Below are 16,033 nucleotides of genomic sequence, written 5' to 3'. Positions count from 1 at the left end.
TATGGCCAGCATGACTAAGCCGCTTCTGGAGAACCAGAGCAGCGCATGGAAACGCCATTTACCTTCCCGCAGGAGCGGTACCTATTTATCTACTTGCACTTTTGTGCTTTCGAACTGCTAGGTTGGCAGGAGCAGAGACCGAGCAACGGGAGCTCACCCCGTCGCAGGGATTCGAACCGCCAACCTTCTGATCGGCAAGTCCTAGGCTCTGTGGTTTACCCACAGCGCCACCCGCGTCCCTTCATGGCTAAGTGGGGATTTAATCCCAGATCGACTTGTTTTAAGCCCAACACTCTAGTTAACTACACTGAACCCACACTTTTCAAGACACTGTCCAGTAATCAATCCACTAGTCTGCGCTACACATGGGCAAAGATAGGACTTCAAAAACTGCACTGGCCAAATTTGCAAAGTCCCATCTTTTTTTAAAAAAAGCATGCCTATTTCTGCTGTAGGGTGAATCTGGCACATGTAAATAAAACAGCAGGACAATATTTCAGTGTACTATGGATGACTCAGAGTGAGTGGCATAACATTTTTGCTTGCTAGCCCAGACTGGGCCTATGACATTATGCTATTACCATAAGAATCATTCAGGCAAAGACTATGCTTGCAAGAACACAACCCCACTTCTGAGCTCTAGTTGCAAACTCTTGAACCTTCATGGAACTACAAAGGTGAGAGAACATATGTTGTGTGATGATCAGGCAGTTTTCTGGTGAAATGGAACCACTTGCAGCCAAGTCCAGGCATTCCTTGCTCACAAGGGAAAATGAGACTATGTTGGTAGACCAGTACAAGAACTGACAAACTGCACTCTTGTTGCAGATGTTGGGGGACTCTACCTGCTCGTCTGTCTATCTGCAGAAGTATTCCAAGTGATTTACAACATAAAACCACAAAAGTACAATTAAAACCCACATCAACATGTTAAACCATGAAACTCCTTAATACAGCCAATTATCCACCACTAAAAAAAAAATCACATACAATCCATAGCATAAAAGAGTACTGTAGCGATGACCAAAACAAGAAACACCCAGTCATTTTAAAATGAGCTTTGACACACAAGAAAGTTTCCCCTTGTTCTGAAAGAGTTATACAGTGGTACCACGGGTTACAGACGCTTCAGGTTACAAACTCTGCTAACCCAGACATAGTACCTCGGGTTAAGAACTTTGCTTCAGGATGAGAACAGAAATCGTGCGGCGGCAGCAGTGGGAGGCCCCATTAGCTAAAGTGGTACCTCAGGTTAAGAAGAGTTTGAGGCAAAGAACGGAACTCCAGAATGGATTAAGTTCTTAACCCAAGGTACCACTGTACTTGGTTTTTAGCAAGTTGCAAAAGCCTAGCTGGCCAAAAACTAGTTGTGGGGTCACCCCTTCTGGTGGCACACATCCACAGGGATCTGCCATGCAGTCATGAACAAAAGCAACTCTTCCATAGAAGAACTCAAGTGGTCTGGGGACATATTCTGACAACACTCCTTGACCTTGGGCACATATGCCTCACCTTGGGCATCAATGGTGCCCAAATATAGAACTTGTGCCAGCATATTTGCACGGGCAATGATTGGGACCTCGTTTCCATGGATTCTGCATGTATATTTTAAGAAGTAAACACCTGAACATGAAGTAGTTTGAAGTCTTTGGGTCTGAAATATGAAACAGTTGAACTATTCTGCAAATGGAGGGGAAAAGATTTTGCTGCAGCTGTTTAAATCAGCAACTTGAAACGTGGTACCAGAGGGCTGGTGCAAGTGTTCATTATTTAGCTACTTGGATTTCTACATTTATTCTTGCTGTGGCAGCAAATAAATGCTTTGGGTGACACTTAACTGGATCTGTCTAGGAGTAGAACAAACTTCCCCTCATGCTGTGGGATTTCCCCTTCCTCTGGAGCAGATTTGCACAACCTGGAAGGTTGAAAGAGGAGAAGAAAGAGGAGGTCCTATTGCTGGAGGAGGAGTCAATTTGAACTATATTGGAGATCAGCCTTTGGATGGAACTATTCTGCCAGAAACCTTTGCACAAAGTCATGAAGTCTGATTTCTAATCAGAAAAGTATTGCCAACAAGACAAAATCAGGGGGGTGGGATGGGCCAAAGGGGAAAGCAGAGTCCCGCAACACACACACACACACACACACACACACACACACACACACACTTTTCTGTCTGCGATTCAGTGTGGTTCCTTAGACACTTACGCATTTTCTCAATAGACCTCCCCAAAATGGGGGTAAAGCAGCAACACCATCATATTGTGTTTGCAGATTCATGTCATTCAAAGGTAATAAAGACAGTGGTGCCTCGCAAGACGAAAATAATCCGTTCTGCGAGTCTCTTCGTCTAGCGGTTTTCTCGTCTTGCGAAGCAACCCTATTAGCAGCTTAGCGGATTAGCGCTATTAGCGGTTTAGCGGCTATTAAAGGCTTAGCGGCTAAAAGGCTATTAGCGGCTTAGCGGCTTAGAAAAAGGGGGGGGGGAGCGGGAAAAAATCGGAACACCCGCAAGACGTTTTCGTCTTGCGAAGCAAGCCCATAGGGAAATTCGTCTTGCGAAGCAGCTCAAAAACGGAAAACCCTTTCGTCTAGTGGGTTTCCGTTTTGCGATGCATTCGTCTTGCGGGGCACCACTGTAGTGTTCACACTGGGGTGTTCTGTTGCTTTAAAAATCCCATCAGGACTCCCTCTGGGATGGGACTGCAGCAACATTTAAGACAAATGCATGAAGTCAGACATTTGAATCTCTTCCAAAATAATCTTCCAGTTTACTACTGTCTGTTTCCAATTTCTCCTATCTGCATATTTCCCTCAGCTACTTGGTACATCATCGACCCCCGAGAGAGAGGGGCAGAAAGATATGGCTCCTCTCCCCTTCCAGTCTGAAAACTGTGAGTGATTAGGCTACTCTCCTTTGACTTTCCTTTAATTGTATTTTCACTCTATCTGCATAAGCAGAGTGAAAAGTCAACCAGTTTATCTTTCTGCCCTTTAAGGGTGAGACTGGGTGACTCCTTCCGGAACAACACAGACGACATTGCACAGCCCAGATCAAGAAATATACTCCTTCACCATTCAAGTTTAATGGTAAGGATTTGGGACTCTGTGGGAGCATGACTGCTTTTTCCCATTCCCCACCAGCCTTTCTACAAAAGGGGTTTATCATTAGCGTTTAATAATACTAAACACATGTACAGTGTGTTTCAAGTGTTCAACACACTGGCCTATGAAAACCACAGACAAAACATCTCTGCCCAATTCAGTGCTGTGACTGAGATGAGCTGTGAATAAGGAAGCAAGAGGCAACATACCCAGCAGCTGCCACAGGAAATTACTTTTGGAAAATTTGCAGCATTTTACCATTATGGAAAAAACATGGGGCACCCAGGGGTGCAGGGGGGGGGCAGCTGAACACAGTGGTCTGAACTTGGTTAGAATTTTTAAGAAGAGTCACTGTTGCCAAAAAAATTGTTGCGGGGGAAAGTCACAGAAAACCTGGAGAAGAAATGGCTCATGGCATGGATAGACGTATCAACGTTTCATTCCTAGCCTACTCAAGACTTTAAATTTTACTTGGCTACAAGTCAGTATAAGCCCATTTTAGAATGAAATCTGAAAGGTAGAATGTTTGAAGTCAGGCCAAGAATTTGTAAATCTGTCTTTTTTATGTTTTTCTTTTTTTCTTAGTTCATTGTGAGCAATTTAAAATTTCTCTAGAAAATTGATTAATTTTGAAAGTTATAATACTTTTAAAGCTGTCTTGTGTTTTATATTATCAGACAATCCTGTAAAAAGACTAACTTTCAGAGAGAGGTTTTGTGGTTTTCTTAGTTGCTCAGAACATTTCTTTGTATGAGGACAGATCAGGGTCCACAACTTCAGAGACCCCCAACAGACAATAACTGAACTCTAGCTATACTTTGGACAGCCGTTCCTAAGCAGGCGATTTCCAGGCTTACTGCAAAAAACTCTCCCTCTCCAAACCACTAAGCATTTCCTTCTACTTTGTACATAAATAAGCACAAGTCTTACTTGCAGTTTCAAGTGAAGTGTTGAATTTTCTCCTCAACACATGCGGCATAGACATTACCTATAAGGAGTACAAACTTAATTAGAGTGCAAACAAGCCAAGGTGTGGATCAGCATTCGTCGCGGCTCTTCTACCTCAGCTTAAGCACAGCTTTTCTGAAACTTCATTCACACCTGATGGACGGTCATGCCCATCCCACCCTAACATTTATATTATGGTGTGTAAGCACAGTTAGAGATGTTAGTAATGTTAAGCAACCTATTCTTCTCCCCTCCCCACCCCCTCACCTCTATGGGATGGTGGATCCCAACTACGTTCAGCCTAGTCCTGTTTGCAGTTTTATAATGTTGGGTGTCAAGAGACCAACAGAGGTACTGCTAAGACCTTGGGACTTGCATTCCATAGTTAAGGAAAGGGCAGGTTTCTGCTTTGAGGTTCCTGGGGTACAGTTTGAGTGGTAGGAATGTCCAGCTATTCTTTCATGGGGGGTATACACAAACACCCCCGCCCCATGCATAAGCACACCCACCCTTATATATAAGGCACTCCAAGGAGAAAGGGTCTAGTCCTGCAGTCCTGCACCTTTTTAAGGCTTTCAGCAGTCCTACATATTGTGTAGTTATACTATTATCTTGGTTCCGTATTTTTATCCTGTTTAATATTTATGTCAAGGATGATGGGGATGGATGGGGTGCTCCTAATATGGCCCCTTGCATATCCATTCCAGCAAACATCCATTGTGATATTTTAGGCAAGATGTGTTTTTTTTAAAAAAATAATTCTAAAAAATATTTAAAAAATTAAATCTACACCCTTTTTTAAAAAATTCAAAAATTCGAAGGCACTTGTGATCTGAGGGCTGTCCTGGCTCCTTTTTACTTTAAAAAAAATTCTGGCTGCTTGGGTCACAGCCACCTTTCCCTCCTTACAAGGCCATTGTAAGTGACACTCTCCTGGGGGCAGGCATCTTTTTCGCCACACACAAACCCAGGAATGGGTGGCAGGCTGAAAGGCATGGCTGGTTCCAGGACTATATAATCAAAGGACTTCAGTGACCAACAGCAAGCAGCTAGACATTGTTGTTGTTGTTTTTAAGAAAGCCAGGGAAGCCCTTGAACCACCCTACAAAAACACAAACAGAGAGAGGTTCAAAGCCGCATGCCAATGTTCTGTTCCGAGCATAATCCTGTTTTGTCTCTTTTTCAGTTTTATTCAGTTTGCATTGTTTAATCCCCGTGGTGGCCCCTAACACAGATTTATCTCTTGGCCAGAAAATTGCTAACGGATTATGGTCTTGCTTGCCTCTCCGTAAGGCACGTGCACTCACTTTGAAGTCACCGGCTGATGCTGCAACAGGAGTGTCTGGACTCTGATCTTCTAGAGAACTATAAGAGCTCCTGGGAGGCTGAAGGATAAACACCTTGGGGATGGAAGAAATGAAACATATTGCTCTGCTTTGCTGTAGAGCAAAAAACAGACCAGCAAGCACACCTCAGCTAGAAACTGGCAGGTTACGTCAAGATGGCTCACCCCTCCCTTTTCTGCTCCCTCAGCTCCACCCCCTGGCTGGTGTTCAGAGAGTACCTGGCTCCTGGCTTGTGCACCTCAAAACTGCTATGTGCAAAGCCAAACTAAAATGAGACATCTATATAATGTTGCTTTTGAATTCTGGTGCTGGAGAAGACTCTTGAGAGTCCCATGGACTGCAAGAAGATCAAACCTCTCCATTCTGAAGGAAATCAGCCCTGAGCGCTCACTGGAAGGACAGATCCTGAAGCTGAGGCTCCAATACTTTGGCCACCTCATGAGAAGAGGAGACTCCCTGGAAAAGACCCTGATGTTGGGAAAGATTGAGGGCAGATGGAGAAGGGGACGACAGGATGAGATGGTTGGACAGTGTTCTTGAAGCTAGCAACATGAGTTTGACCAAACTGCGGGAGGCAGTGGAAGACAGGAGTGCCTGGCGTGCTCTGGTCCATGGAGTCATGAAGACTCAGACATGACTAGACGACCATACAACAACAATATAATGTCGCAGAAGGAGTGAGTGAGACTGTTCCAAGAGTATGCCCTGGTGTGTGGCACTTGCATGCAGAGTCTGGGGCTACTCTTGTAGCCAAAGGGCTATAGGCCATGGTGGTTCTGCTCTGTCTCCAGTGTCAGAGGCAGCCTGCCTTTGAATTCAGGGATTGCAAGCAGGGAGAGGGGCTGGTGTCCGTCTTGCAGGCTTCCCATGGGTATCTGGCTGGTCACTGTGAGAACAGGAGGCTGGACTACATCCTTTGGTGATTAAACTTAGGCAAATCCTGATTCCTACATAATATTCACAGTACTGTGGATAAGAGCTGTAACCACCAAACAGTAGTACGTATTAGTATTATTAGTATTGTTGTTAATATTTGTTAAAAGCAATTGCTTTTACTTTTGCCCACAAACCTGCTTTCTCCACCCATTCTCTTTTGCTGCCTCTTATGCCTATAGCCTCCTCCCAGAACATCTCTCAGACGTTGCCTTTCTGCCTTCAGGCACCAAAGCAAAATGCATCTTAACTAAGATATCCTTGACTTAACTCCTTGGTCCTTATCCCCAACGGAAACAAAGCCTAAGTCCACGTAATGGCATATGCCTCTCCATTCTCTGCTCTTGCCTTACTTCCCAAACCTCTCGAAAGCTGAAGTGTGAACTTCTCAGGGCAGGGACCCAGTTTTTGCTTATGTTGCCCTATAAAGAGCTATATAAATGAAATGATTAAGAACTCAGGTGTGAAGCATAATACTGAACGTGCCTACTCTGAAACCCCACCAAGTGTAATCGGACCTACTGCCAGGCAGTATGCTTAGAATCACAACCCTAGAAAGCAACAAAGTGTTGTCCACAGGCAAAGTGTCTTCTTCACTGAAACCCAATTATGGAAAGCTCAGTCCCTGACCACTTCCACATTTAGCTGTGGGGAAATGCTAGTATACCATTCCATTATTGCAGCTGAATTTTATTTATTACTGCAATACTAATGGCCTCCAACCTATTTTAAACTGAACTACATTTACCAAAAGGTCTCCTTCCAGAGTTCATGAATAAGTATTCCCATTCTTTGCAAAACTCTGGTCTACTCACCTGGGTGCTTGATTTCTTCTTAGACTTTTCCACTGGTTTAACAGTCAGGCCAGCAGCACTGAGAGCAGCTATTCGAGATTCTATATCGGATACCTTGAGAGCAAAGAGCCCATGTCATTTCCCAATGAAGGTAGTTATGGTCCAGGTAAGCAGGACATAAAACACCAGACATTCTCAAAAGTGTGCTTCAATCAATGCGTTTTATGGGTTTCACTCTGATCTCACATCAGTAACATGGAAGTCATGTGCAGGCAGTGGTAAGACATGACAGGAAGAGACTACATTTTTATTAGAACCAATTATTACTTTTCCACCACCCCTGTATCCTCATGAATCATCCCGTAAGGGGGTTTCAAGTGTCAAAGGGACTAGTTAAGTCTGATTTGGGCTAGGGACATATCACCACTTGGAGACCCACTACAACAAAAGTAGGCTGACTGCCAACATTTTGGGGTATATTGCTTCATATATTGTAACTTCTCACTGAATTGCGGATGTTTTATCAGGTTTTTTTTAATGTTGTACGCAACTCTGAGCTCCTTCAGGAAGGAGGGTGATCTATATTTACAAATAATAATGATTAATTTTCTGCTTTTGTTTTTGACTTCCCAAAGCCAAGGATTACCTCGCTCTCTGTGTGCTGCACTTGCGCCACTGCAAAGGCCACTTTGTCTTCAAGTTCAGAGAGCTCCGAGTCGGTGGTTGTGCTGTGATAGGCACCATGGCCTCGGTCTCTTGGCCTCTTCTCTAGCCCAGATGCTTTCCCCGCAGAAACAAACACCTGGAGCCAACAATATTAGGTCACCTTCCAGATACAGATTTTTAAAATATTATCTCCCACATTTGCACTAATGTCTACACTCCCGTAAGCCCTATCTAGGCAAGGCTATAACGGAGCTGGAAACAGAGAAGCCCAAATGATCAAGGGGTCAACGTATCTTCCTTGTGACAAAAGGCTTAAGAATTTGGGGCTTTGGGGTTAGAAAAAGAAGATGACATGGGGAGGGAGAGGATAGAGGTTTATCAAAGTAGGCAGAATGTGGAAAAAGTGGACGGACAAATTATTTTCTTCCTCTCATATTGGAACTTAAAAAGGTAAAGGTAAAGGGACCCCTGACCGTTAAGTCCAGTCGCAAACGACTCTGGGGTTGCGGTGCTCATCTCACTTTATTGGCCGAGGGAGCCAGCGTACAGCTTCTGGGTCATGTGGCTAGCATGACTAAGCCGCTTCTGGTGAACCAGAGCAGAGCACGGAAACGCCATTCATCTTCCCGTCGGAGTGGTACCTAGTTATCTACTTGCACTTTGACGTGCTTTCGAACTGCTAGGTTGGCAGGAGCAGGGACTAAGCAACTGGAGCTCACCCTGTCATGGGGATTCAAACCGCCAACCTTCTGATCAGCAAGTCCTAGGCTCTGTGGTTTAACCCACAGCGTTAGGATCGTCTAATTAATTTGATTAGGAGCAAATTCCGGCAAGACAAATAAAGAGTCATTTCATGTAAGGCAGTGTTAATCCGTGAAATTCATGGTTACAAGACACGGTCACTAGCTCAGACAACTGGAGAAGGGAACTGAATAATAGAGAGGTTTATCAGTGTCTCTGGGCCATGGCGATGACACTGAGTCTCCAAGCAGAGGGGCAGCCGGTGCCTGGGCAGCCACAGAAGGTGGCAACTGTGCCACATAGGCCCCTGTTTGCTTTGCAACTTCTGCTCTGGCATTTCAGACACCTGCTTAGTCACCTGATGGGCCCCTTACCTGGAAGACCAACAATTTACTATATAAGGTTTTTTCTCTTTTTGGTAGCTGCAAAGTCTTTAGCCTTGGCAGAGAGGGTGATAAAACAGTGGATGGTTTGAAGGTTTTCTTCTTAGCGAGATGGCAGTGTGACTGGGTGTGTGTGTGTGTGCCTTCATGCCAACTATTTTAAATGCTGTATTTTATTACACCCCATAATATTCTATTTACATGTCCTTATAGCTTTTTATCTACCGTATCTATTTATTTATTCCATGGGATTTATTTGTTGCTATCTGCTTATTGCTTAAGATTTAAGTTGTATTTCTTTCTTCCCCCCTCAGTTTCAAGTCAATATCCTTACTGCTTGCAGCTCAAATTTATTGCTGGTTCTGGTCTATTGATCATAATAAAAATGAATGAATGAATGAATGAATGAATGAATGAATGGTGTACTTTATAACCCACCAAAGCCCTGGATTAGCTGTGCCTGACCAGTGAGCCCAGCTAATGACATGAAGATCCTTCATGTGCTTCTCACAAATATCCTATGGAAGATAGTTTCATATATAGTCGTACCTTGGTTCTCGAATTTAATCTGTTCCAGGAGACCATTTGACTCCCAAAATGGTTCAAAAACCAATACATGGCTTCCAATTGGCTGCAGGAGTTTCCTGCACTCAATCAGAAGCCATGTTGAACATTCGGCTTCTGAAAAACGTTCGCAAACTGGAACACCCACTTCCGGGTTTGTGGCGTTCTGGAGCCAAAATGTCCGAGTACCAAGGCATTCAAGAACCAAGGTACGACTGTACATGGTTTCCAATACCTTATGGGCCAGCAAACAGGTGCACTTTGGCCTCTCACTCGCTGGATCATCACCTTGTGAGTGGGCTTGCACATTCCTATAACCTTTGTGAGTCTTGTACTCCCAGCAGGGTCACCCAAGGCAGTAAGGTCAAAGGGGAGGAGCTAGACAAAGAATGATCCAAGAAGTCCTCAGTGGCAGAGCAGGCAGATGATAACAAGAGGTATGGTTACAATGGCTATGAAGGCGGATGAAGGCTGCAGCAGATAAAAAACTACCGGTTGTCGTGATTTACTCAGGCCATCGGAATAGAGCCTTACTGCAAAGACTGTGCGTTGGTCACACACAAAACAAATTAACGCACAGGCGTCTTCTAAAAACCCATCCCAAACCCAAGCCCAAAAAAGTCCCATGGTAATAGACAAATGGTAATGGGGGCAGGACTGTGAAATCTGGAAGCCCCTAGCCATGAACCAGCACATGGGTGGTGGATACAGATTCAGTTGCTCTGACTCAAGGAGCAAGGTAGTTGAGCAGTTTGGCAGCTGTATCCATGACTGAGCAGCCCTTTTTAGGATCCACTCTGCTCACCCCGAAAAGGTGCCCTAAACATAGTCCGCCTCCCTCTTCCCATGACTGGATTACCACACCCAGTGGGGTATCCACCTAGCGGTCATAAAACACAATTAAACTGGGAAACACCGGCCTGCGAGCGCTCCAATTGAAGAACAGTCATGGACTTTGAAGACGCTCAAACTCAGGACGAAAGAGAGGAAGGCACACTTGGCAAACCCTCACCGTGATCAACTCCCACACGGAAACCTATGTCCCCCTTGTGGAAGGACATGTGGATCCAGAACTGGCCTCCACAGTCACTTACGGACTCACTGTTAAGACCGTGTTCATGGAAGACAATCTTACTCGGCTGTGAGGGATCGCCAAAGCAGCAGCAACACTTTGGTCTGGTTGCTTTTAACTCAGTAGGATTTGTGTGTTTGTGGTGGGGAGGATTGTATGTGTGTTTTCTTTTTAACACAACAGCTGGGAGGGAGGCATTTAATACTGTTCTCTGCAGCTTGGTCCCAATGACCCCCTGCCCTTAAGCTTTGACAAGGAAGACGACATTGGTTAAATTGTAGCTACAAGACTGGTGATTTTTGGTGTGACCATGGTGTGTGTGTGTGTGTGTCAAACCCATCTCCCCGAAGCTGTTGTTTTGAAAGAAAAAAACAATCCAGTAGCCAAGCACCCATTTTCACATAATGTGCACTACAGCCCTAAATGTAGCCATTTGCTTTTTGCAAGACTTGGCTGGCTTGATCATGGTGAGTGAGCAGTCAGGGAGCTGGCAAAACTTCTTAGTGTTTATTAGCGATCCTAGAAGATCTCTGACTGGGAAATTCATCTGCAGGAGTGAGGTCTGAGCAGATGACTCTGCAGGTTGTGTATGTGAAAAACAGCAGCCTGGGACTTTGAAAGGGCAGAGACAGAAAGAAAGTGAAAGATTGCTGAGTTTCTTGATGGAGCTGCTGGAAAGTGCAGAAGGGAGAGTGTGGGGAGCTGGGCTGCACAAGGAGTTCCCTGAGGACCTGCTGCCTGCTGAGCAAGTGCCTCCACTTGCCTCCACTTATACTCAGCTTTCCTATGTGTGAACGAACATAAATGCTAGAGGCACCAGAGGCTTCAGAAGAAGCCCAGCCTCCGAGCCCAAAGCAGGCTGCTTTGGAAGTATTTGGACCTTCATCAAAGTAACGCAGGAAGAGCCGTTCAACAGCAGAGTGGGAGCTTGTGGACCCTCCTTCCTTAGAGGCTTTTAAGCAGGGGTTGGATGGTCAGCGATGCTTTGGCTGAGATCCCTGCATTGCAGGGTTGGTCTAGTTGATCCCAAGGATCCCTTCCAACTCTATGATTCTATGAAAGCCGTCTTATCTGAAGTGACCCTTCAGGCTACCTCTGAAGCTCCAGAACACGATGAGCTTTGAAAGTGTGGCTCTTTTTATGTCCCCGCCAGGCCAACTTAGACATTCATTGCAAGCTCCCTATGGAAGGAAAATGTCACCGTTCAGGGTGAGGGTCAGGAGAGTGAGGTGGCATATCTTTGTGACTGACAGGCTCTGTGTGGTTTCGGGTGGATTTAGCAGGGCTCTCCCTTCACAAGGACACTGAAGCAACCCATCAGAAGTTTTCTAGAGGACCCAGGGCAACCCAGGTGGCATGGCTTGTGAGCATGTGCAACTTTGCATTTTGCACTCATCAGCATCATCCTGATTACATTTCTGTAAATCACTTAGAGAACCATAGAATTGTAGGGTCATCTAGTCCAACCCCCTGCAATGTTCTGCATGGGCTGAGAACATCAGCCTCCTGGTTAACAGCAGCTGCCTCACTCGCCCATGAAGGGCCACAGAAGTTGACCAGGCTGGGAGCTGAATCTTATTCCGGGACTGGTGATGGGCCAGGCATCTTCCACTGCACCTGGAGGCTAGCATAGAGGGGGACCCGGCAGGAAGAATGGCTGGGGGAACTCTAAACGCTCCTCTCCCCTCAGTATCTGCCACACAAGAGGCCCCTTCACTCTGCTCAATGGTAGGTCTGGTGCTGGTCACACAGAAAATTCCTGGCTGAGGTGAGATTGAAATTTGGGATGCAAAATATGGCACTACACTAGACAGCCCCACCTTTTCTGCTTGCATTACTCTATGGATAACAATTCCCCCCCCCCACACACACATCTTCATATTGCCACCAGTTTCAGCAGATATTAGTAGCCAGCAAACTGGGATGGTTATAACTCCTGGCACCTTCATGTGATCCTTTCCTAGTTTATAATCCCCATTTACATATTTATAAGGTGAAAGACAAAACTCTCGTCCATTATTTGTGCACAGACTAAACAGCCTTATTTCATTTATCCGCCTAAGACACACATCCGACTCACAGGTTTCTTTCAAGTCCTTGATAGGTTAGAGGCAACTCCTCCTACCTCTTTCTCAAGATCCAAGAACAGAGCCCTCTTCCTAATGCCTTGATCCCTCCAATGAGTCATGCAGGGCTCTTTCTTGGGCGTTAATGGCTCTTAAGGCTTGGGCTGTGATGCCACACAAAGCCTTAGCCAGTGACCTCTGCAACCTCTATGCTCAGCCAAAGAGAGGCATTTTAACCCCTGTGCTGTGCAGTGTGAATGGGGGAATGAGAGGCAAGAGCAGACAGGCAAGGAGAGGGAACGTATGTCGATCTTTAATTAAAGGGTCCTCATTGTCCCCGCAGGGCTCTTAGCTGCAAGAGGAACTGTCCACGTAATGCTTTGATTGGGATAATGCTTCACTCAAGGCAGCTGCGACAAAGGCAGCACCTCAGTATGCTAGTGAAGAGCTCCCATTAGAGACACGAGAACCTCTTCATGCTGGGGAGCATCTGTGCCCAATGGGAAGAATTTTTATGAGGGGCAACTTCTCTTTTCTGCTCAGGACAATGCCAGGTGGGCTGAGAGGAAACCAGATCATTATGGAGATGGAGGACTGCAGAGGGGTGGGGAAACAGGATTTATACCATGTGAATTCACACATTTGAAATACATATTCAGCATGTCGCCACAGCGTTCAAATCTTGACTTTCTACATGCGCCATCATCACCATCTGCATATTAAATGAACATTTCAGTGATTGCATTGCAAGCTTTATGCTGAACTGATTTTAGAACTGAGGAATATGAGCACCCCACCCCCAGTCAAAAAATATTCAAATTAAGATGATTTCAGATTTAGGAAGCCCAGGGCAAGGTAGTCATCTCTGCTGCCTTGAATTCAGTACTGAAGGCACTATCATATTCATGTTTGGAATGTCACTTCTGAATTTCAAGCAGCATTGTGAAGGATTACTTACTCATTGGAGGTCTCCACTGTGCTGCCCCCACCCCACCCCCAGGTAAAAAATGGTCTCTCTCATTAAACAATGTTTCTGTAGCCATCTTGAGTTCCACAGGTAATTAGCCCATGAGACTCTGCCTATCTAATAAGGCTCATGTTTCCAGGGCCGGCTGGCCCATGAGGCAGATGGAAGCAGCCACCTTGGGCGGTGGAATCCCTTGGGGGAGCCACTCCACAAGTGTGCCCCCCCCGCTCCTGCTGCTACCAGCATTGCGTGGTGGCAGCTTCGGGGAACAGCCACTGCCGGCTGTGTGACCCCAGGAAATGAAGCAGCAATAGTGGCACCTTCTCATGTCACCTCAGGTGGCGAAATAGAATGGGCTGCCCCTACTATTCCCCAAAGGTGGATGGCAGAGCTGTCACGGGGTGCTGCTCTCACAGAAGAAAGGAACACAGGGAGCTGCCCTGTGTCAGCCCATTGCTCTATCCACCTCAACACTGACTGCACCGACCAGCTGCAGCAGGGCTCTTCCCAGTCTTAGCTGAGCTGGAGCAGAGCCAGCCTGCCCATGAGGGGAGGTGAAGCACCTGCCTCAGGCAGTGGAAGTGAAGGAGGCAGCACCCCACCCACTTGTCCCGATGCCAGAAAGCCTTGTGCCAGAATACCTCAGTCCTTGCTGACTTCAGCAACGGGGCATGGGAATGATGGGGCGAGAGGCAACACATTTCCGTTTTGCACCAGGCAGTAAAACGTGATTTTGCCTGACTTGGAGATACCGAAGATGGAACCCGGGACCTTCTGCCTGCAAAGCTTGTGCTCTGCCACTGAGAGACAGCTCTTCCGGCAGGGAAGGCACCTGGAGGGGCAGACATGCCCAGGGAGCGGGGCTCTTGCCCAGCCGCATGGCTCATGGCGGACAGTGCCTCCCCAAGTGAAGCCTATTTTATCAGTCCCTTTCCTTTCAAGCTCCTTTCCTCCCCAACCTCACCAACTTGGGCAGACACCAAGAGGAACACCAGAAAGTAGAGTTGCCACTTTTTAATCCGGCAGATTATAAACAATGCAGCCACCAAGCATATCAGTTCAGCAAAATGACTATATCACAGAGCTCATCAAGTACAGTCAGATGCATCATATATGGCAGTGCTTAAGGATGAAGCTGGATGATGCGTTACTACTGCCCAGGGATCCTTGTCATTGTGCATAATGCAATTTTCACTGTCAGGGTAGCAAAACAATATCGATACCGTACATCGGACATTTCTCCTTAATTGTGTACTTTTGAAATTGACACATCGCACAGTTCAGCCACACACAGAACATAGTCCAAATGTATCCATAAGCTTTCTGCTTGTCCTGGAGTGCTCCCAAGAGAAGACTGCAACCATTATGAAGGGGTGACTCTCTCACAGAGGGGGGGTTGCCAAAGAGAAAGCTGGGCTGGCCGTGCAGATGCACCCGTACATTGCCTAGCACGGCAGGCGTTGGCATTTGCCCTCCTTGCAGTGGGGCTGCAGAGGGTTCAGGGCTGAGTGATGGGGGGGGGGGGTGAAGGCCTGCAGGCACCCTGTGCGCAGTGGTAATGATGGGGCTCTGAAAGCAAACCCTTCGTCTACATTTCCCCCATCCTTTAGCATGGAGGCCACTGTGGGAAACGGAATGCTGGACCGGCCAGGCTCTTATTATCTTCACCCTTGGGAGGCAGACTGTCAATAATGTTACACCCAAAACTTACCTTGGGTCAGGGAACAGGGAGTTGCTCCCCAGGCAGAGCATCATTTCCTGACAGGAATGGGATTGGGGTTACCAGTCCAAGTATCCATTAACAGAAAACGTGACTCTGTGCAGAGGATTCTGGGACTGGCAGTCCTAGTCCCAAGCCCAGCGGGGGAAATGAGCCCAGTGGGAGTACCCACTCGCTGCCCAGATAAGTGACGGGGCCCTGGGGGATCCAGGTAAGAGGAGGATCCAGATAAGCAGGAGTTTGCTTGCCTCAACCCTGCTCATAAGTATTTGAAGAGGAGTGTTCACTTTTATAAATGAAATGGAAAATCCCATCTCAGAGGCACTCTTAATTGCCTGGCACAAAGGGTAACAGAAGTTTATAACCTCAGTTTCAGGTTTAGGAAGATGTGATATGAAGATGAAACTTGAATCAGGGGTTGATTCCTTTTGCCTCTGTTTTCTGTTTGAGATACCTGTTGCTCCACAGGTGTCTTAGAAACCTGTGCCATTTACGGTACTACAAGGATGGATCATTAGGGCTGTACATGCAGCTTCTGCTCTCGGATATTGCTGGGATCCCTAACACAGTTCATGGCTGCTCTATTCACAAGTGCTCTTCATTCACCTGGCTGGTGTTCAGACTCTGAGAAGGATTCTGTCCACAAATGAGCAATTTGCTGGCTGAACTGAGTAGATGCTAATGTTTTAATTTAGACACATCTCTTCATGTGGTTTGGATGATGGGGA

The 16,033-nt window shown here is 46.3% G+C and overlaps 1 protein-coding gene across 3 annotated transcripts in view; it reads right to left on the bottom strand.

The window, feature by feature from the left end:
* Positions 1 to 16,033, bottom strand: part of MLPH (melanophilin) — a 77,513-nt gene that overhangs the window by 5,489 nt on the left and 55,991 nt on the right. For 2 of the 3 annotated variants that reach the window (XM_081168960.1, XM_081168958.1), the window contains exons 12-15: positions 7,773 to 7,928; positions 7,148 to 7,240; positions 5,361 to 5,453; positions 4,036 to 4,093 (exon numbers count right to left, since the gene is read on the bottom strand). In XM_081168960.1, the coding sequence (XP_081025086.1) occupies positions 4,036 to 4,093; positions 5,361 to 5,453; positions 7,148 to 7,240; positions 7,773 to 7,928 (400 nt within the window). The remainder of the gene's footprint in view (positions 1 to 4,035; positions 4,094 to 5,360; positions 5,454 to 7,147; positions 7,241 to 7,772; positions 7,929 to 16,033) is intronic. The other variant, XM_081168959.1, reaches the window with a different exon arrangement.

This window comes from Podarcis bocagei, assembly GCF_964188305.1.
Source record: "Podarcis bocagei genome assembly, chromosome: 1".
NCBI lineage: Eukaryota > Metazoa > Chordata > Lepidosauria > Squamata > Lacertidae > Podarcis > Podarcis bocagei.
The sequence above is the reverse complement of the archived record's forward strand: the minus strand, read 5'-3'. Positions and strand labels throughout refer to the sequence as shown.